This window comes from Rhynchophorus ferrugineus, unplaced genomic scaffold, assembly GCF_030347505.1.
Source record: "Rhynchophorus ferrugineus isolate W39M unplaced genomic scaffold, kcgeb_rfMv2 rfM4, whole genome shotgun sequence".
Taxonomy (NCBI): Eukaryota; Metazoa; Arthropoda; class Insecta; order Coleoptera; family Curculionidae; genus Rhynchophorus; species Rhynchophorus ferrugineus.
Genome location: NW_027472583.1, coordinates 6,364,060 through 6,387,918, shown reverse-complemented (window position 1 = coordinate 6,387,918; position 23,859 = coordinate 6,364,060). Strand labels below are relative to the sequence as shown.

Sequence of the window (23,859 nt, the reverse complement as noted above, 5' to 3'; positions counted from 1 at the left end):
AGAGACTCTGCTACTGATAGTATTGCCATATGATCAGCAAAGGCAGCAGTTGAGCTACATAATGTTGTAGTGAGATCACTGGTATAAAGAAGATAAAGCACTGGCTTCAACACACTTGTTTGAGCTTCGCCAGTCCTTATCGGTTTGAGATCAGAGAATGTTTAACACGAAAGTATCAGCTACTCAAACAAGATTTTAATAGCAGGTAGAAATGCTCAATTATAAGTGACTTTATTTTATATAGAAGGTCTACATGCCATACTCTGTCAAAAGATTGTGCAACATAGAAAGAAACAGTAGATCACACACCTTTATTTTCTGGATTCTTTTTCTTCAATTCATTTACATCTGTTGTTGTTTGGGTCTTCCTGAAGCCAAACTAGTGAGATAGTAACAGCTCACATAGCTCGAGCAATAATTTTGAAGCGTTTCACAATCAATTTCTCAAAGTGTTTATCCATAACTGGCAATAAAGAAATAGGACGGTATGATTTAATTTCATTTTGATTTTAACCAGGTTTTAGTATCATTACAAGGTCAGGTTGTTTTTTTTTTTTAATTAAAATGGAGCCTAATTTCTTCTAAAATTTCCCTAGGAGTAACGATTGCAATCCTCTCAGAACAGATATTGGGATTGAGGTATGCTAGAAAAGTATCCTCTTGGTTTGGATGGAATCTTCCTTCGATATATTCTGCAAATACACTTGCTCTTTTAAGATTCTTTCGATTAGTGTGTTGAGTTTTGTTCTTTTTTTATTACGGTTTCAGTTAGAGTCAGACTCACTGGTGACTAATTCCTGAATTCCATACAGTTGTAGATATACTAAACTGCTTTGTAGTTACACCCTAGTTCATCAGCTGCTTTATGCAACTCATTAACTTTAACTGTTGTCAGCCACCATCTTTTATTTTTAACATGAAATCGACAGAAATTATACTTTTTCTTTTTCCAAAGTTGATTAGAATTCTCAGTTAATTTTCTTTTTTTATTGTATGTTGGACAGTAAATTGCAACTAGTCTAATGCTATAAGTACCTGTACTAATTGGAACCGCTGTTACTAAAATACTCCTCTGGTCATAAGGAAGTTAAAGGGCTATATTGTATTCATGATCAGAGTGTAGAGAATGTGCCCCTAAAATAACAACTGCACTCTCATCTGTGATTTCAAGTAGGAGGAACAGATTCAAACAAACCACAAACATTAACCTATGTTGTTCCTAATTAAAATTTTGGTTCAAAGAAGGCAATTCGAAAAAGCGGCAGCGTCGCTGTTTCTTAATTTTTCATGACAGTAGTACATAATTTTTTATAGCGACGATTTCATGTATTAACGAAATTATTTCGTTTAATTAAAGAAGGCCAGATATGCGATTATGTCAATTAATATTATCTCTATGAATTGACGCGATGAAAATATCTTAAAATCAGATGTTATTTTCATATAGTTGTTTAGGTTAATTATAAATTACCATGCGTTGTTATCAATATTTAATAACAATGGCTATAAGATATAAGGCAAGTAATACATAAGAGAATCTTTAAAATTTCATTAATTAAAAAGGAAAACCACTTTATTTACTTGAATATTCTCATCGAGGAAACCAATAGCCGAAGACCGAAAAGTTTTTGGTGGAATCCTGACGAAATATCGGATCGCGTAAAAAGTAAAGGAATGAGAGAAAATTAAAACGAAATTTGAAGAAAGTACGCACCCCTCCAAGTGCCCTCCAATGTGGAAATCGCCTAAACGTTCAATGCTCAACGATATAAGAAAAAAAAACAGTAATTGTGTTTAATATTATTTATTTTATTTTCCTTATTATTAATGGTAATCTGTAAGTTAATAATGTGATGTTAATAATAGTGATAATAATGTAATACTTTTCAACATATGTCATGACAAACTCTTGATACAACGAGCCTGTTAAACTTCACATTTCAACTTCTGCAATATCACTTATTCAAGTAACCAATTTCAAAAATACCGAAAAACCAGTCAATATATATGACTTGCCTTCGTCATCTTTCTCGAACGACGAAATGTTGAAAATTCAACAGTGGAAAACGTAATTTTCCGTCGATTATTGCTGGGATAACAAACCGTGAAAGCAGACAGGAGATTCTTCGTGGAGGTGGGTGGTTTATCGATCAAGGAATGAAAAGAAACAGTCAACGGGAAAGGGGAGGGCGTGAGGGGGGACGGCCACCAATATCGAGGAACGTTATGATTTCGAAATTGGATTTCAAGAAAGTCGGGTGTGCGCTTTTAAAAAGTGCACATTTTGTTGCGATCTCGCAGACCGATTGGCTTATATTTGCCAATACGTTAAAGTGTATGGATAATTTGCTACATTGTCGAGTTTCGAGATATAACTGGGTACGATTGAACTTTAAATATTATCATTTTTATATTTATTTATCTATATTTCTATTTTTTATCGTTATACAACCAACTTTAATCGGTGCTTTATATATATAGCTAGTTTTTTATGGCATAGATTCAATAAATTGCGGCATATGTATATGATTCATTTTAATACGCAATTATAATTTCTAGGTCATATTTTTGCCCTCAAATTTGATATTTATTATTTTTCCAAATATTTCACTAAAAATGTCACATTTTACATATATGCCAAAGTGGATGTAATCTCAGATTTTAGGTTAAGCAACTCAGTATCTCGAAAGAGCCTGTACTAAGTGCTTGCTTGTACTTGGCGATATCTGTTGATGAAAATATCAATTATTATTGAGAACAAATCTACAAACATCATGGCGTGCTCAAAAATTATTTTTAAACATTCATTACTTTTGTTGTTTGATTTGATGAAATCTGCTGCCGAAGAAATCTGTTAACACTTTTAAAAACCTATAATGCTGCTCTGTCTTGGTTTCAAAGACTGAAAAAACACAACTGAAACTCTCAAAGACAGACTGTTTTGAAAGGCAGGAAGTGATTTCCATTTGAATTGACTCAAAATGTAATTTCTAACTATTTTAACATAGTGGTTTGATTTCTTACCAAGCAAAACATAGTTACCTTTATCAAACAGTCTCTCCAGCAGAGAGATATACATCGACACTGAGGTCGAATATTCATGGCGATAAAGTACAGCTATGCATATCGTAGAATCCACCAAGTGTAGTATATTATAAGTTACTAAAACCGAATGAATCTGTTACTGCAGACGTCTACCAACAAACTGACCGACTTATTGTTGTAAAAACAAAAACAAATAAATGACGTCGAATCACGCTACACCATACTTTGGAATCAATAATTGTGAAAATACGCAGATTTTGGACTTCGGGTCATTAGTTCTGCCATCTCTTGATATCTACTTGGTCATATTGATGAAATGTAACTCTCCAAACAAATATCGTTCTATCGATCAAGAAAATTATTGAACAGGTTTTTATTAATACATATTGCACTAATTTTTCTCAACGAGTTGAATATCATATCATAATGGAATTAATCTGAATTGCCTGATATGAATTGCCTTTAAACCGAGGAAAATGATAATTATATACTGCTCTTGGTGTCGCAAGGGCCCTAATATGTTTCACCAAATCTTAGCCATCGATTTCATTGAAGCCTTAAACCAGCCAGTAATCCAATGCTTCCAAAATATACTTTTACAATTACCTATGCTTATGGCTACGTAACCAACGAATAGCTGCACAATGAATTTGAACCCAAATGGATTTACGAAGTTATTAAAGATTTAGCATTAAAACATGAAATGACCAAACCAGATATTGTCTTACTTTTAAGATGTATTAACCGACAAAATACTTAAACCATCTTTCTTCATCTACCTAAGCCGGAAGTTTCTTTTCTAATTTTCAATGTCGACATTTCGGGCCCGCCTCATCCCCTGCGAGAACCAATGGCGGACCCGGACCATTAAAACGGCACGTTTTTACTCATTTTTACAGCCCGCGGGAAGTAGCAATGTCTGTTTCAAGTTTTCATTAACCCAGAAAGGTTTCCATAATAAAACTTTACAATCGCCGAAACGAAACGGTCGGAATGTAGCTTTACGACTCCGATATATAACGTCTGGATGGCGATGAGATACATCATTCCGATATATTACAAGAATCGAGGAGAAAATCGCCGCCATTTGGCTTTTCATGTGGCCGTTTAACTGTCGTGCCACATTGGAGATCCCACAAACTGGAAACGCGAGATTGACGATTGTCTCCGATTTATTTTACCTGTACAAATAAAACAAGATGGTCCGCATTTTTATGAAATGAGATGCTATTAGTAATCACCAGTAAGTATTTCTCCCATAATATAATAAAGACTATAATTTAAAGATATAATTATGTTAGTAATATGTTTTTGTCAATATTTTCAAGATAATATCAGAAATAATAATATCAATTAAAATAAGATGTTTGTTAAAAACATATTAACATATAATTGTAAAATAACCGAAAAAATTGACATTTTGACTCAGTAAAACCACCTATTTACCATCATTAAATGACTATTAACTTTTCAAAATCAAATTCTAGGTTCTAAATTAAATTAAATAAGGTTCAAGAAAAAAAAGTCATATTTTATTGTATTAATCGTTAATCATATTAAAATTTATCAAAGCTTTTACCAAATAACTGTGAATAATACATTTTTTCTTCTATTTGTCCTATGTGTTCCATCTATCCAAATTATGTAGTTATTTTAATTTTTTCTTCATATTTTCATTTATTCCATTCCTGTATTATTATAATCTTTATATTTAATTCATATTTCTTACATAAAGTTACGTTGAAAAAAATAAATATACTGAATTTCTTATAAATGTATAATTTTGTACATACCTTGTATTCTGAATATATTTTGGCATTTACTCTGCACAAGTTTTCATTGCAATTAAGCAGCACATTTCTGACAGCGTCATCCACATATTGTCTTGGAAAATATGTAATAAAAAAGCAAATTTATAAAAATTTCTTGTAATAACTAAAGATAATATTTATGATATTAAAATATTAATATATGAATAAGTCAGTTACTTAATGGTATTGAGCTGAACTTTAATGACCAAAAATCTTCACTGAATTTCCACAGCACTAAGCAATTATGCAATTGATTTTGGAAAACTCTATAAGTTCAGGTTAAAAATAATAATTGACTATTCCAATTGATGCAATTTAATAAATTTACATGATACATGGAATTGGCGTAATTTTCTCTTCTTAGTGTTCAACTTATCATAGCGTTACTTTATTCCTTCTAAACTCATAAAATAAAGTCATAATATGAATGACTTCTTATGTTATTCCTATATGTTACAATAAGCTATCAGAGGAGTTTTTCTATTTCATTGTCTTTTTAGGCATGAAAACAAAGTTGCTTCATTTCAACAAAAAACAATCCGTAACACTATATGGAGATCGTTTTAGTTCTACCCGAAAATCCAGACAGACCTTCAGTTCCAATAAAGACGCCTTAACACCTGTTTAATTTCTTTCGGAGCAGCTCGAGGGAAAAGTGAATGAAACTGTAATGAAAATAGACCATAGCCGTTCACCCTTCTCGTTTTTTCTGCTCGTCTCCTCAAACCCCCCTCCCTTTCGTCGACCTTCTACCTCTCAACCGGTCCCTTGACGCCCCCGTCAACCTTCCCCTACGCCCCCTCCAGCCAGCTCCGGCCTCACTCCTCACCAGTTACGTGCTGGACGACTGATGCCAAATTACATTTTAATATTTTCTGGGTGAGACTCTGGAATAACGACAGTCGCTTATCTGCTTTAAAATATCTCGGATTATAAGCGGAATGGAGTTTCGGAAAGAATATTTAACTTTTGCCATCAGAACGTGGTTTCTTGGGTTGGTGCCCGCTGGCGGACAGAAGTCCTCCCGCCAAGGGTGGACGGCGCGGGCGGTTCGGGGGGTAAGACAGAAGTCGAGAGGGAATATTTAGCGGGACGTGTTGGTAGCTTCTTGAGTTTCAAATAAAATTGTTTTTGATAAAAACAGGATTCGAAAATGTAAAGCGGCAATCTCTGATAAAAGTTCAAATCAGTTTCCGAAAAGTAAATTATCTTCAACTAAGTTCTAAACAATTTATTCGATAAATATAATTATGGGTATACTTACCACGTTTAATAAATATTGTATCCAAAAACAGAAAATTATAGATTGGTCCAGGACAGATATTCGCATCTACACCAAAGTGATCTTGCCGTGCTTATAATAGGATTAGTAAGGTGCTTGTTGGCAGAAAGAAGGAAAGGTTGTACAAATTAAAAATATTTCTATTAATATAAACGATAATATATACCGCATGGTGCCAATGTTTCTAAATAACTGCCTTTGAGGTAATAATTAAAAAAATGATGACTGGAACTGATTTTCATAAATATAAATTGTACTGAACTTGATAATAAACTTTAAGATCGTACTATTAGGGGTGGTTAGTCATGATACTCATGCAAACTAATAAAGAACTGATCAATAATCTGTTTTCCAAAAGCAGCATTTTATATAGATTTTTAATGTAATTTTAATAGAAACCTGAATGTTCAATATTATTAGATGTTACTGTTTAAATATAAAGCCCCTGCTAGCTTTAAACCCTTTACGCACTAAGCACTTTAAAATTGTTCACAGTATGAACAGTAGCATTGTGTTAAACAAAACTTAAATTAATGTTATTTTTATCTGTGCATCAAAATCTAAAGCAGATCAATACATAACACCTACTCCACCCAACTGTCTGGGACTTAAAATAATATGATCTTTTTTTAAACCATAATAGTAACACTTATAACCATTAGGACTACCCAAAAGAAAATTTTCTACATTTGTTTTAAATACAGCTGTTAACGTCGAATTTTCAGCAACTCTTTGTAACCCTTGATCGACCCTTTGGATTATTTTGCAGGCCTGTACCTTAATTATAAAGGATTTACAATATATGGTATATTGTGTATTAAATCGTATCGGGAATATTTGTAACCAACTTCATTTTGAAGCCTCCTTGACAGGAAATAATTTTTTCTGAGCATTTAAAATATCTGAATGGGCACCAAAAATTGCATTTGCCACAAACTGTCGTGTGAGGCTTAATATCTTCATTGATTTTAACGTGTAAATATTTGTTTTGACGTTTAAAAAGTTGTGATTTTGACACCGAAGAGAAAGAGCATACTGGACAACCAAAAACAATACTTCATGAAACAATCTATGGGGATGGCTATCGACTACAATTGATACGGTTGTTCCGAGCACTGCGTGAAAAACGGCAAGAATACGTGCGGACAAAACAATGTTATTCCTTAGCACGAAAACGCCCGACCACATATCGCTAAACCGGTGAAAATATACCTCGAAACCATAAAATGGGAGTATGTTACCACACACGCCGTATTCTCCAGGTTTTGCTCCGTCTTATTCCGACATGTGAGTCGTGACTTTATGAAGATACAAATAAATTTGTCGATTCATGGATAGACTCAAAAGACACTTTGTTCTTCCGAGATGGAATCCATCATTTGTCTGAAAGTTGGAAAAAAATAGCGGCTATCGATAGACAATATTTTGAATAAAATATATTGTACGGATTTTTCACTAAAAAGCTTCAAATTAAAAGAAATCCTGTAAAACTAATTTACAGGCCTAAATATAATTCTGGTTTCAGGACTGCTACGGTAGTCGCGGGTTCGAATCCTATTGGGGCATGGTCGTAAATTTATGTTTGTGATTCTTCTAGACAAGAATGTAACATATGACAAGGAAGATGATCCCAGTCACGCCAGTAACCAGACTGGGTACGACGGATGTCTTCTGGGAGCCGAGGAGAGTGGTTCGGAGCCCACGTTTAGATGCAGGTTCAGTCAATAAAAAATCCAAAACGTTGACATGACTAAAAACAATATACTATTTAAAATTTAGATCTACTTGTATCTTTATTATATTTACTAATTTTGACACATTATATGATATTTAAAAAACGAATCGGTTTATAATGTAATAATAGGATATCTACGTCGTATTTGTATCCAAAAATGTAGTTGTAAGCCTGACTCCATAACTATATTGTAGTTGCAGTAATATTATCTTAATAGTACCAGGAAAAAATATATGGGTTTATTTCCTATACTCGGAAAGCATTTCTCTTGTATATCATCGTTTTGGCGAACTGGGTCAGTAGCGGATTGGAATAATCCGAACTGGAAATACATCGGATGAGAATAAAATGTACTTTTCTCTGTTGAGGCCGATGGTGGTTGGTATTGTTACTCGTTCTTTTTTTTGTCCCGCCTACTTGGTGGGATTTGCATATATATTGTTGTTTCGCGGGACTGGGGTAATATTATTCGCATATACAAGTCCCTAATGCTCAGAAATAGAACGGCGACGCTTTCGGTGGTGGTTGTCATATTAATTAGGGCTGATAGGGGTTGTTTCTTTGCCAGAGCCACTCGACAATTAGGTATTTTGGCTCGTGTCCTCGGCCACTTTGCCAAATCTACTAAAACCCATCATTAGCATTTTCGTGCTTTTTTAAACTTTGTTTATATTTGTGAATGTGAAGTTTATTTAAGCTAAATTTTAAGCTTTTTATTACACATAGCCATATCAGGTGTCTCAAGATTTAGTGGATTACGTTGATGGTCAGGAATAATATTTTTATTTAAATGCATTAATACTAATGTCAACTATTGCTGACAATGTCCAGGATATTTGAGATATTTTTATTGAAAAACTAGCTGACCCGACAGACTTCGTCCTGTCAAAAAGATTTGTAATGTGGCAGTTTTTGTGCCTACGTATTTTAAAAAATTCTCCTGAACAGAACCATCACCCTGGTGATAGGGCGTTGTGAATAAAAAATAATTAAATAAAACATATATAAGGATTGAAAAGTAAGTAATCGCTTTATTGTTAATCATGTGAATCATAATTATTATTATTATTATCATTATATTGCTTTGTGGTATACGATGTTTTTTGTTTGATTACCTGGCGCATAGATAAACAAATCTGATGGTTTTCCAACACGGGAACAGGCAACATACAATTGACCATGTGAGAAACATGGGTTTTCTAGATTAATACCACAAACACTAAATGATTGCCACTGGGACTTGTTTATAGTCATAGCAAAAGCAAGCCGTCAACATGTCTATAGGAAATTTGCCATTACCAATGTCAATGAGTTGTTTAGAGAATATGTTTCCAGATTGGTCATTTTGCAACTCGACACGCATATTCTTGCTTAAATGAAGTACTTTAACATGTTTCCGCAAATTGGAGGACTTTAGACATGCATTGAGTTCATCAGCTGGCGTTGATCGTGGAATCACTGGCAATGTTTGACGAAAATCTCCTGCTAATAAAATCATTGCACCACCAAATCGGTTATTATTGCTACGTAGATCTTTTAAGGTTCTGTCTAAAGCCTCCAAAGATTTTTTATGTGCCATCGTGCATTCATCCCAAACAATCAATTTACATTGCTGCAAAACCTTTGCCATTGCAGAGTTCTTCGAAACGTTGCAGGTTGGAGTTTCATTGCTTTGCATATTTAATGGCAATTTTAGTGCTGAATGGGCTGTTCGACCACCTTCAAGCAAAGTTGCTGCGATTCCCGACGAAGCGAGTGCAAGTGCAATTTTATTTTGTGAGCGAATTGTTGCTAATATTAATGAAATAAAAAAAGTTTTTCCTGTACCACCAGGTGCATCTAAGAAATAAATCCCTCCAGTTTCATCATTTGTTACTTTCATAAGAGTTTCAAATACATACTTCTGTTGTTCATTTAACAGTGGAAGATTTGTTTGAATTTATTCTTTCAAAGCGTTGAGATCATACAGTCTTTCTCGATGCAACTCTTGGTTAAAAGCGTCATGCATTGGACGATTGGGCGCGGTCAGGCCTAATTGAATTAATAGTTTGTTTGACATTATCAAGCACATGTCCTCAATTGAAATCAATGCTTCATTGTAAATTTCTTCACTGATTTGTATATTTGGATTTCCCATTCTATTCCGTATTTGATACAAAATATCATCACACATATAATCTTTGTACTTCATCCACAAATCAATTGGGTTTGATGGGAAGCATGTAGATATGATTATAGAAAACAATGTTCGTATTTGATGAGTGTGTGATGATATTACAGCATCATTGAGAGTTTGATCCCAATGAGCGTCATTTTCAAGCAATTGCAAACGTTGACAGGCTTCTCTGTAGGATCCACACAATTCACCATCAACAGTTCGTAACTGTTGGAATGATGTTGGGCCACGTACATTGACTAATAGCAGTCGTAAATAAAAACATTCATCATTGCTTGGATGTACTGAATAAATCCGGCCAATCGCATCGGTGGAATATACATCTGTATATCCTGGAACTGGTTTTCCTTGTTTCCGTCGTATAAATCTCCTTGAGGATTGATTCCAGGTATAATATTTTGGCATTTCAGAATATAGCAATGTTTGTGCGAAATCATCGTTTTGGCATGTCTCAAAAAAACTGGTTAATGTAGTAGATGGTGGCTGAGCAGCTCTTTGTACTGCGTTCTGTGCTGTAAAATACACTCTTTGTCCATTTTCTAAATGCACAGCTAAGTGAACAACAGAAGGGTGTCTCTCATGAATAGGAAAAGAAAATATTCGCCAAACTGCTTCATTACTACTGACATAGCGGCCCATTTGGTATTGGATAACTTCATCATTAGAATTCTCTGCACCAATTTCAATCACAGCCATATCACTCCCTTTGCTTACATATTTGCAAATGTATTTAATCGATTTCACTGAATGGCAAGATTCAACGTTGATGTGTGCTTTGAATGTCTTTGATAAAATGGGTGAATATGGAACAATCCAACGATTATCTATTTCAATATCTTGTTGATTTAATTTGACAATTGTTGATTTTCCATTGTCTGCTGTCGATCTGCGACGATACAATGGATAACCGTCATTACCAGTAATTGTTTCCGATATTAATGTCCGTGGATATCGTTTTGAACATTTACCATCCATCATACACGGTGAATTTTGATTAAGAGTTCCACAGGGACCATGTATCATGTTTTTGATAACTACCTCATGCAATCCAGGATCTACTTGTACATTAGGGATTTCAGCTGATATCACTGCATCAACTTCATTTGGCCTTATCTTTTCAACCAACCAAATCAAAATGTGTGCATGTGGCAATCCTCGTTTCTGCCACTCCACAGAATACATCCAGCAGCGTGTCTCACCAAACACATTATGTTTTACGATGAAATTCATTAAAGATTTCAACTTTTGTCTAAAGACTCTGGCTGTAATATCATGACGATCAATGGATGATTTCCCAGGTAATAACTCCTGCTTAATTTCTATCCATTGCGGATTGCATGTAAATGTGATGAACAAATCTGCTGTACCATAATGACGAACATACGACATGGCATCTTGAGCATATTCGTGCATATGCCGAGGGCTTCCGATGTATGTTGCTGGAAGAATAGTCATCCGACCGACATTCTGTGCATTTCCATCAGTATTAATCGCATCTCGAAGGTGAATATACTCTTCAGATCGGAGTTTGGTTTGATTCAACCTGATGAATGTTAATCTCTCCGTTTCAATTTTAACATACATGTCATCAACATATTTGTGATATAATCGCCGACATTTCAATATGCGATTATCTGCATTTTCCCGAATCATTAGGCGGTATGAATAATAGTTCATTGAACTGACTTTTTTGTTGGTTTCAGAACCTGTAAACAGATTTTGTTTTAATAACATTCAAATATAAAATTAAAATACATAATATAGTGACTGAGATATTATCGCCATAGCTAAACTAATATTTTAGTTACCTGTAATGGGATTTATCATTTTTATTGATAAATCGTAGCCATCTTCACCTTGCCAAAATATAATGGGATATTGCAGTGCATCATATGAGCGGTGTGTTTCCTTTATAGGTTGTAATTGAAAATTCCGACGATGTAAAACAATATCACGGGATTCCAAGTTTTCTCCAACTACAACGATAGCAACTTCATCAATAGTTGGTGCATTAAAACGTCTTGTATGTTGACCTGCAGGTGTTTTATCAGCTCTGATTACAATTTTGTGATTATCGGATGGCATCAGATCCAGGGCAGTTTTAAACAATATAATCAATTGATTGTGTTGATGAAATAAAGTTTGTAATTGTTCTACAATAGACCTTTTTACTAAATTGTTATGTGCACAACGCAGATCAATTTCTTGTGGTGAATTGCCCATAAAATAAATTTGCAGGAATTTGTTGTCGCTATCTGACACTGGTAACAGTGAACCTGCTCTGTGATATATTTGCCCTTGTATCTGTAAATAAAAAAAATATTATGGTGTGGTATAAATTAATGGATTGTCAATGATCAAACTTAAATAATATTTGATCTTAAAAAGTATATATTTAGTTTTAACTAATATCTATCAAATATAAAATATAATAAAAGTGTCACTGAAACTGAATCACCATATAATATGATGACTAAGTGATATATTTCGTAATGATTAAGAAATTGAAGATTAGTAACACATCTTAACTTTGGTGACAGAAAATTTTGTTCGCTAAAATAATTATGAGTAACTGCTATAATACATACCTTGAAAGTTGGCATAAAATTTTCCCGAACTGCATTTGTTGCCCCAAATGAAGTCATTTGAAAGCAATTGTTATATTGTTGAATATGTGTCAAAAAGTGTATAGAATCTGTTCCTATTCCTGAAACCAATGAGTACAATGGTTCTGGTGGTGGATCCAATTGTATCAATTTCACTTTACCATTTGCGCAACACAATCCATTGGCTTCGTTTTTGTATTTTAATGCCTTACAGTGTGAGCAAACCAAGTTCATAGAACCAATAACAACACATTGGTAGTTACTGTAGTCAATTGACACATCGTAACTGAAAGCAGCTGGATTCAAACTTGCGCGATTATTAGTTGAATGTCGCGCTCGCGCTTCACGCGAATCAAATATAAATTATTTTTTCACTAATCACGAACTAAACAAACACTAACTAACTAAACACTCTGCACAAAACACGATATACGAATTTGTTTCGTGTATCACTTGACAATTCATCTGTCATCTGTCAAAAGTCATCTGTAACAGACAACTTTTTTTTTTAAATTTGATATGACTTGAACTCAAATCCTTTTAAGCCGTACAAATTGTTTTATTTATTTAAAATTTGAATTAAATTTTAAACAAATAAAAAATTTTAAATAAATAAAACAATTCGTACGGATTAAAAGGATTTGAGTTCAAGTCATATCAAATTTAAAAAAAAAAAGTTGTCTGTTACAGATGACTTTTGACAGATGACAGATGAATTGTCAACTGATACACGAAACAAATTCAAACAAAAAGGGCTATTTTTAGGGTTTTTCCAGCAATAATTCTAATTTTTCTCGCCGTAAAAACCATCCCTGAACTTCAACGAACATTTTAAAAAAAGATTTGGCCAAATTGGTCCAGGCGTTGTTGAGTTATGCGCTTAGGAACATATTTTGCGATTCATTTTTATATATAAGATATAAAAGCAATCAATGAGGAAAAGCATCTTATTCAGGATCACTAATTTATTTTCAGGAAACAATATTCTACAATTGAGGTTCCCAGGCTCACTGATGTCATAGAAAAATCGGTAAAAGAAAAGGAAATATTTTTAGATGTTCCTGAAGCTTTCGATATAGATTACGACACAAGGAGTTTAAAACATAAGATTAAAATGCTTGTCTCTGGTTAATATTCAAATATTTTCGGGTCATATATAACTGACTGATACTTTACAGTTAAACAAAAGATGCCTGTTATAACATTAGGAAAATACAAGCAGATATATCACAAGGAAGATTATTGGGACCTATTCTTTATCAATAATTCTTGAAACCAGTGCAGAGTAATGGTTTTCAATTCTGGGGTTATAACAGCCAAATCAATGGAAATATTATTTAAAGATACCAAAACATGGTACCAAGCATGGTTGATGCTTCATGATATATTTGTAATGACAATATGCATAAGGAGCTGAAGGTATAAACGTTATATAGCCTGATGCTATCTATGCCCAAAGACAGACACTCCATCAACTCGTCTGTTAAGGTTCTCCAAATTTCAAATAATGATGGCATAGTTAATATAGTAGAATAATTAGATCTAATTCAATGAAGTTATTAGTAAACTTTAGTGCATATTAAAAACAGTAACATATATGTTAAGTCCATAGTGTATTTCGTAGAGAGTCTACTAAATACTAAAAATTATACTTATTGGTATATGCACAGTTTGGTTGTAGTTTCTGGTGGCCTCGATACAAAACAAATAACCACCGACATTTGATTTCCTTTATGGAAATACCAAAACGGTTGTAGTGATCGCTACGACCCTATAGTCTACGACGCATTCACCTACAGCAAGTTCAAAGGTTGGCAACGCCGGTGAATTGATACCATGCGGTTCCCGGCCATAAAAGACCACATCGACGACGTCTCGCTCTGTTTTATTTTCTTTACACCCTTGTAACAGTACCCCCTCTACAGCGCTACCGGACTTCCTTTACATAACCTAATATCCTGTCAATTCTCCCATCGACCACATGTACAATTTAATATCGCAATAAACAAGTATTTCTTCAACCAGTGCTTTCAGGTCTCGTGCAAATTCCTTCCATAAAATAGTAGTGAGTGTTCGGACAAATTCCTACACGGTTCTTAAAATACAAAAAAAAATTAAACAAACCATTCCCCCCCAATCAGCCCCCGCCCATCTCTAGCCGAAAAAAAGGTATCTCATACACTTCCACGGTTCATTCCTTTTACAGCCGAAACTTCGGCCCTAACTCAGTTTTCTTTAATCACCGCCCGAAATAAAAAACCTTTTCAATCTTTCATTAGACCGAGAGCAGCGAAGGAAAAAAAATTGTAAAGCTTCATTATGATTTAAGGAAGCCCCTCGTTGTCCCGCTCGGCCGTCCTGTTCTCCCGCGTGCTTGGCGCCCGCGTCGCCTCCTCCTCTTCCGCTGCCGCGCCGCGTCAAATTTTCCGCCATATAATCGTTCCGTGTAATTTAAAGTTTCATCTGGGAGTTTTAATTTAAGGGAAAAACTTGCAAATTTAATAATACGAAGCCAATTGTGTAACGGCGAACTTAAGGTGAAAAACTGTACATTCTTTATGTTAATTAGTTAGTTTTGTCGCTGGCGGAACTGGTTCTAGAGAAATTTATTAGTTATAGTTCTGGGCATCGTAAGAACAACGCTGGGAAGTTTTAAAATTTTACCATATTTCTCTGTACAAGAAGTTCAGGTGTTATATTAGAATTAATAACTTAATAAGCATGAAAAAACTTGTAAAAGTAATTCCTTGTTAGTCTAAATTCGTCCTTCTTGACACCTAATTTCAAGATAATCTGGCATTTATTTTAAAAAGTTATACTAATTTTAACGAAACAAATTTTCGAACTGGTAAATACCCTTCAAGCAAAGCGGTGGAAAGAGCATGTTAAAAATGAACGAGCGGAACTTTGTATGAGGTTCAAAGAAGATGGTGGCTGCTTGGACAACAATTCAGTATAAATAGTTTAATCAGTGTGGGCCTGAACCACCAATATAATGAGCTTTAGGCCGATCATCCAAAGTCTCAGCACCATAATTATCACCTCATGCTATATTAGAAATAAGAACGTCCACAAAATTCTAAGAGTACCAATGATCAACGAAGGAATTAAAAGTTTTACGAAAAGAAATATTGTCGATAATATATAGTAATAAAATCAGTCGGACCGAAAATAGCGACGGAAAACAATCACTGGTAATAAGCAGTAAAATCAGTCGAACAAGAATAGCGACTGAAACAGTCAATAATAAAAAGTAGTCAATTAATAAACAGTCGATAGTTTTCAACGATAGTTATTTAAATTATTCCAGTGTGATCAGCAAATGTAGACATAGTGATATTCTTCACTTATGGTATATCATATGTGTAAAGTAGGTAGGTAAATGGCACCAATATACTTCCTTGTGGTACAATTGATTCGACATCATTTATTGTGCTGTAGTCCTCCACTTGTTTGACTGTAAATATTTTGGCTGAAAGACTTTAAGATGTTTGATGCTTGTACAATGTATTACTTTTGAAAAATTTTCTCAAGTTTGTGGATCAATCCGTCATGCCAAACCATATCTGCTGTGCAGACTTTTTCAATAATTTCTATGTCTGTGTTTAGTATTTCTTCAGTAGTCGACGCTTTCTGTTGATTGATCTCAGTTTATAAAACTTTGGTGGATTTTTGATAGTTAGATCATCGAATTTTTGCACTCACTACTTTTGACAAGTAACAGTTGCTGTGACAAGAAAATAACCCAACGTAATAAAATAACCTAGTGTATGTTATATACGTAACACAGAGAGTAGACATGAACATATTCAAATAAACCTATATGATATTGCTAAGACGCTAGCGTTGTGTAAATCTTCAATTTCTGTTATCAGCGTGATATAAAGTTTATTTGATCTTGGAAAATTCGAATGGGGAATAGATAACGGCAGCGGAACGCGATACGTTTCGGGGATTTATAACAAAGTTATTGCAAGGTTCGTCCATCGATCGATGGACGAACCTGGCGGCTGAATGCAGGCACGTTTTATTGCATTCCCTCTACGTCGGACAGGCACCGAGACGGGAGAAGAAATGAACAAAGTCTCATATCGCGAATTATTACGGCCGTGTCGCGATCTCTCTCGCCGAGCGACGCCAATAAACAACCGGCTCCTTTTTAATGCCGACAATGGCTCAGTTTATAGATGCCGTTTGCCCATTTTCAACAGTAGACAAATCGCTATGAAGACATAAAAATATAATCTTTCTAATAATACTGCCAATCAGATATATATTTGATATATATTTACCAATTTATAATACACTATTCCTGGTATACACATATATATTAGCCGGTCCAATAAAATAGCTAATGATCACCTTAGAGATGACATTCTAACAAAAACGTAAAATTTGTATCCCAATCAGAGTATTTTTTCTGTCCCTTCTCAGTCTTCTTGCTTTGTCCGGAGTTTTTCCTTACTTCTGAATGATTTCTCTGGAAAAATGAATGTGGAAAATTTTCATAGTAGTCCAGGTAGAGGGAGTAATCCGGATTAGAATTTTTCTAATTTCTTACTTATGTTTTGTAACGTTTTACGCGAAGTGCCAATTAAATTAAAGCTGAAATGAGAATAAAACGTTTCCATTTCCGATGTCTTAACAAATATAATTTAAAATAATATAATTAATTCTATTTTGCTCCATGTACCAACTTCAACGATACTTTCTATCTCTGTTCAGTCTTCTTACTTAAGCCAGGTGTTTTTCTTCCTTCCGAAGTATTTTTCGGATACGTTCAACCTTGGTTTGCTTAGATCGTCCTCTGATTTTTCTAATCATATGCATTCTTACTTATCGTATTCCCTTTACTGAATACTTAATCTTTACTTGTTGAGGTCCTTGTTAGTTCCGTTCCATCACGGGACCCATACTTGATTCATATTTTGATAAAATTGATTATATATCAATTGTTTTCATCAATAATTTAATCAAATCCTGCAGATAGACAGATCGTTCAGGCTTGGATCCAGTTCAGACATGGATTTCTTGAATCGACTGAATATAAATATAAAAATATATAATCCAGGAATATGCTATTTCACCAAGACATTATCGTGCCAAAAGTAGACAAAAACTATGGTGAAATCGTACGGATTGAGCTTTAATTGCCTTACCAATAACTATATAATCCAGATCTGGACCTAGGGTCTACCGGATATTTGGAGACATTAAAATAATGTTATAGAGAAACAGGATTAACTCAGAAACCTATTTAAATCAAATATAGAATCGTAGCGGCCTCCGTGCAAGGATTACGCGGAAAATCGTGAAGCTTTCAGCATTTTAATTGATTCTTCCTTACGTAGGATCATGTGGTCACCAGTATGATGATTATCTAGATAAAGCGGAAGCTTCCAGCCTATATATTATACATAAAGATCTTCCTCACAAATATTCTTCACATTTTTACCATTAGAAAATCCGGCAGCTTTCAATGCCACTGGTCAAATTTTACGAACGACAAGCTTTTCAAGATTAATTAATTTTTTTACAAATTTCTTTATCAATCTCAACACTTTCCCTCAGGACTCACACCATGAAGTCACGTACAGAAGACAATACCAAGGGATTGCTATATTTCAGCAGAAAAATCATATCCAATAAAATTAATACTCTCAGGGATTATCTAGTGGATCCACTATACCTAGTGTCAATTTGGGCTTAATGTTCGTTATATGGATCTCAGACCTACACAAGAAATTCCCAAGAGTTCTAATGTTATGGCTATAAGTTGGTTATGGGATATAGGATCTAAAAGTGATTTAACTAAATGGTTTTATATGTTGAAATAACCTACCGTTTTGTCTGTCCGTGTTACGATTAGTTTCCAGACAAAAACATGTTTTTCTTCAAACTTGATATATGTCAATGATATTTCCATTGAACTTTTTCTCGCCACAAAATAATTGTTTTATGTGAACGAAAAATTGTTGATAAAAATAGTTGTTGAAGTAAAATACACTTTCACGATGGTTTTTAGGTAAGTATAATTGAGAAGCATGACAACACAAGACGACTTATCGCGTGAACACGAAAAAAAGCTAGCAGGCGCGATAACGACGAAAATTCATTCATCCATCCATCCGTCCTTCTATCCATAAAGACCCCCCTTCCTCCCCCGTTCACCCCCTTGTCGCCACATCGGTAAACCCATACCGTACGAGGGGGGACGGCACCAAACAATAGATCCTTTATGCGACGACAAGGCCGCAACGAAAAAGACATTTAAAAGAAATACCGGAAAGCGGGGGTTTGATTAAAGTTCGGCAACGTTGCCGTGACACTGCCGCTCGCAGCCGCAGCCGCCAGCGCTGCCACCGCCATCGCCACTATGATTGATGTGCCGAATAAACAAGCAACGATGAGCGTCGAATAGGAAAAAATATATTAGATGCGAAAGCAATAAAGAACAGAAACCTTTTATTAAAAACTTTTTTGCCAGTTCGGTGTTTTTTAATAAAAACGAGCGCGAGGAGAAGGCGGAAATACGACGTAACGACACTGTCGGGGCAGTGGCGTAACGGCAAAAATTTCTCTTCACAAAAATGAATGTAACACAGCAAGCATCATAACAGATATAACTAAATAATAATAACTCTAAATAAAATACAAAATATTATAAAATATAATTCATTTTAAAATTTTAGTAGATCTAATGCATTTTTATTGAAGAACTTAAACTACAGTCTAATTGTTTGTAGATTAGAATTATTTTATTATATTTACAATGAGCTCTTATAGTATCCTCTGGAGGCCGTCTAATTAATAAACGTACAACTGAGTAATGTATTTTATTTTCATTAAAGGACATATAGGGTACGGCAAAAGTACCGCTGCCATTTTGATTGCGCGCCATCTTGCTTACGTGACGCTGAGCCCAGTTTCGCTTTAACCATTGTGATGTGTAGATGTCTATATTTTGTTGTAGATAAATATAAGCCACAATAACGAGCAGAAATAGTGACAGTGTTTATGGAAAATAATCATTCCATTATTGCCATTCGGCGGAAATAGCGTCAATGGCATCAGGACTTTTGCCCCACCCTATATATATATACATTTTTATGTTTAGTTCTTGTTTTCATTTTTGCATTTTCTTGTCAATTGATTCTGATGTTACTGTATTCGTTCCTTTTTTTTCTGTTACTACCTTTGTGCCTTTTTCTTATGCAATCATAGTTTTCCCACCTTTCTAGCAGGCTGCGCTAGCAAGTCATACTGCATTAAGTTGTCGAAGTGATAATCAAAAGGTGTTATATCTGGCGAGTGCGCTGGGTGCGACGGAATTTCTCAATCAAGCTGCAACATTGAATTCTCTACAACTCTAATAAAGTGTGGCTAACGTCATACTAGTATCATCCATGTATCTACGTATCTCTCCCATCACATTTGGACATGGAGAACGGGAGACAGTTAATCCATCAACTGCTAAGCTGTCTGAAAACTTTTTGGAAATTCGAGCTGCGTTTTTGAAAATACGTCTTGCAATTTGTTGTTTTAATATTTACTTTATTGGTTTTCCGAACCGTTGTTTGCCATTGATATTGAAACCAATAAAATGCTCGAAATTTCGTAATTCGAATATTGCTTGACATTGGCATTTGAATGGATGTTTTTTCTGAGGACTATCATTATATTTTTTTCATTTCGGTGTCTCCAGTTCAACAGTTCTCCAATAATGTTTATACTAGATATTTCTACAATACTGAAATGGGATGCAGACTCACGAGAACCAAACCATGTAATTTTGTGTAGTTATATAATAAAGTATGGTAATTGGAAAATCCCCCGAAAATTGCTTCCAACTTGTATCTTATAAGATACTCAGTAAGCGCCAATGAGTCTTCCTAGATAAGTAACTAGTTTTATATATTTAGTGAGTCACTGTAGAGACAAATTGTAAGTTAATCGGAAACGGTTAGTAGTAATATATTATTAAATAAATAAAGATTGAGGCAGTCATTGTTTATCGCCATTTTGATAATATTTTTCTCGAAATTCGTTCTACTTTTTCTATTGCCGCACTTTAATTGCGTTTTTCTTTGGACTTGGTGAAAGAGTGGGCCCGCGCTTTGGTTCTATACGTGTGTGTGTATGAGAGCTTTCGAGCTGAATGAGGTTTTCCTCGAGACATATTCATATCCCTCGCGTTATTTATTTTCCCTTTTCCCGTTGTTGGTGGGAAAAGAGATTTCCCAGACCGCCTCACGAACAAATCATCGGTCGCTTTTCTGGCGCGCGTCAACGTCGACGGAAACGGGCGAGAAGAAATCCCCGGGCCGGTTTTTCAATTTTCTCGGGGCGGCCGCCGAAATCCCGTTTTGCGTAATCCACGTTTCGCATGCCGTCAAGTAATATTCGGGCTTTCGCGCCAACAAAGAACCAATCGAAGACGGAACCGAGGAAACAGCCCGCCGGACATATGCCGCCACCCCTTTGCCGTGCCGATCCTCCAACAAATACGAGAGACGTTTATGTCCCCCAATCACGCGCGAACTATCCCGGATTATCTTACCGATACGGTGAAGTTTCCAGGCCGCTTTTTTCGGGATCGATCCTATTTTCTCCGCGACGACGGCTTTTTCCTTTCCATTTTGCCTTTTTTTCGTTTCAGTTGTATATGTTGGTGAGAAGAAAACAACATGTATAATTTCAATGAGCTTGGATAAATCTCAGAAGTCGCTAGTCTTAACTATGCTTTCATAGCAATGTTATGATTTGACACATATGTCATTTTATTCTACTGACAGCATAGAGTAATAGAGTTAGTGCCATCAATAAGAGATCTATCAGAGTTATGTCTTTTTGTTTTCTTATACTAAAAGCAAACTATGAGTATTTCCCTGTTAAAATTATGTTTACCCAAAAATATATAGCGCACCTTATTTTTAATATTCCATCTAAAACATGATTATATAGTGTACAATTAAAAACGTGTTAAATTTACATTTTTTAAAGATATTTGACAAAAATATGTTATATTATCGACTTGGCAATATCACAATATATAATAAAAGAGATAGATCAAAGACTCACCGACAGTATAAAGAAATAATTTTCTGGGGCAAAAGATATTGCCTTGACTCGTTTATTCATATAGGAACATCTGGAATTGATGTTATAGAGTCATCTACCGTTAGTATAGAATGTAAATTATCTAAAGAGCCCTCATGTTCATCCTCTTCACAATTACCTAAAGGTAAATGAGATAAAATATGTGAACTTATGTTAAGCGCTTCAAATGATTTCTCACACATACTAGCCGAAGGATATATATTCCTGAACCCATGAGCTATAATAGTTCCAAAAAAATGCCAAACTGTCTTGATTAAGTAGCCTTAAGCCAATATATTTATTCGGATAACTACCATTTTTTTTCTTTAGTGAAATGAACCCTTCAAGGTAGTTATTAAATTGATGACACGTTAACAAATTTGTTCTTACTTGGGCAATAAATTTTACACCAAAATTCCTCGTGTATTGCATTTCGGTAAATCCTCTCTCAATGGATTTGTATTCAAGAGCTTTTAATTTATTGGAGTCGCATCTATTGACCCAGGAAGAACAGTATATAGCCGTTTGTATAGCTTCTTTCGGAAGGAGATTAATTTCTAGATCACAACCTTATCAACAAAATTTTAATGACAGACTTTTTCGAACGAACACTTTTACTTGTTTTACTATCTGTGCATCCAGGTACATAACACTTCCTAGATCGAGCATTCACTTTATTTATTATACTACCGACTTACATAAACTAATAAACTAATAATTTAATCTGTAAACGTACTACTACTTATGTCAAGAATACTGAAAATGGCTCTCAAAATAAATAAACAACAAACCTACCATAGAAACGAAGTTAGCCAATATCCATAATCAGATCCCATCGCGGTTCTTAGCGATTAAAGCAAGTAGTAAGTTAAAAGCAGCGACATCTAGATGTGGAAAACCCTAAGCTCAAAAAACCATAATTATTAACTGACGGACCCGGCCGCCACAAATAATCAATTTGAACCATGCATAACGTGACGTCTTATAAACCAAAACCGATCAAGGAAGCGTTGTATGCACTTGGATTGGATATAATATTTCATCCGCCGTACTCCTCAGGTTTTGCCCCGCTATCAACTTTTTATATCAATAGAACATGCGCTTGTTTTAGTAATTAAGTTTTTTCCGAAGAAAAAAAGCGGTAATCACTTTCCGGTACACCTGATAACACCTTTAGGGACGCGATATTTAAACTGCGGTATCCAAAAACAAAACTTTAAACGCTTTTTGCTTAAAACTACTTTTTTCGAGACACTTGACATTATATATTAAATTGTACCAGACCGATTTATTTGGAATTTAGTGTGAGTATTCTCTATATATTCTGCAATCACACCAAGGTAATGCTATAATTTTTTTTAGATTTTTACTATATCAAAAAAATCGAGAATATCAAAAAATGGTAATATTTCAAAGTTGCCAAAGACGAAACCAATATAATATAAGGACCAAAAATTTAATATCAAATCCAATGTAAGTTATCAAAAAATTAATATATATATATATATATATATATATATATATATATATATATATATATATATATATATATATATATATATATATATATATACATATATATACCAACTTTCATTTGTTAAAGTTAATGAAACCCTTCAAAATAATTAAGGGTTTAATTGATAGTATTTTACAAACATCTTTTTTGAGGGTTCATAAAATTTGGCTCTATATGTATGGAAAGGTTTTGCACTACAACTTTTCATGTACTAAAATCACATTTACCTTCAATACAATTTTGCCATAGCCCCATTCAGAGGCTTTTTGGGTTTAAATTATGGGTAATATTAGCATAATTTCTTCTATTGTATTCCCGTAAAAAACTGTATACAAACATATATAAGCACGAATGCTCTATATAAATAATTATACACGTACCAGATAAAACAATGTTAAGTCACATTCTCAAGCCAGATAACTTGGGCTATTAATTCCAAGGGAAGCGACGTCTCGTTTTTTTTTCCTCACGGCACTTTTGAGACTAAAGACACATTATAATCAAATAGTAGAGTTTATAACTAAGTCACAAGAACGGCGTCATAAACAAACTGCGGCAAACAAATGAACCAATGAATAATGTGGTCTCA

At 34.4% G+C, this 23,859-nt stretch overlaps 2 protein-coding genes across 5 annotated transcripts in view; one reads left to right on the top strand and one right to left on the bottom strand.

Moving 5' to 3' along the window:
• side-IV (sidestep IV) overlaps positions 1 to 23,859 on the top strand; it is a 573,009-nt gene that overhangs the window by 301,202 nt on the left and 247,948 nt on the right. The gene's annotated exons all lie outside the window — the stretch shown is intronic.
• Positions 9,671 to 13,014, bottom strand: LOC143195327 (uncharacterized). The gene is made up of 4 exons (XM_076402370.1): positions 12,638 to 13,014; positions 12,083 to 12,353; positions 11,858 to 12,025; positions 9,671 to 11,755 (listed from the first exon to the last, which is right to left on the bottom strand). The coding sequence occupies exons 1-4, from the start codon at positions 12,887 to 12,889 to the stop codon at positions 9,813 to 9,815; spliced, it is 2,634 nt and encodes an 877-aa protein (XP_076258485.1). The 5' UTR covers positions 12,890 to 13,014; the 3' UTR covers positions 9,671 to 9,812.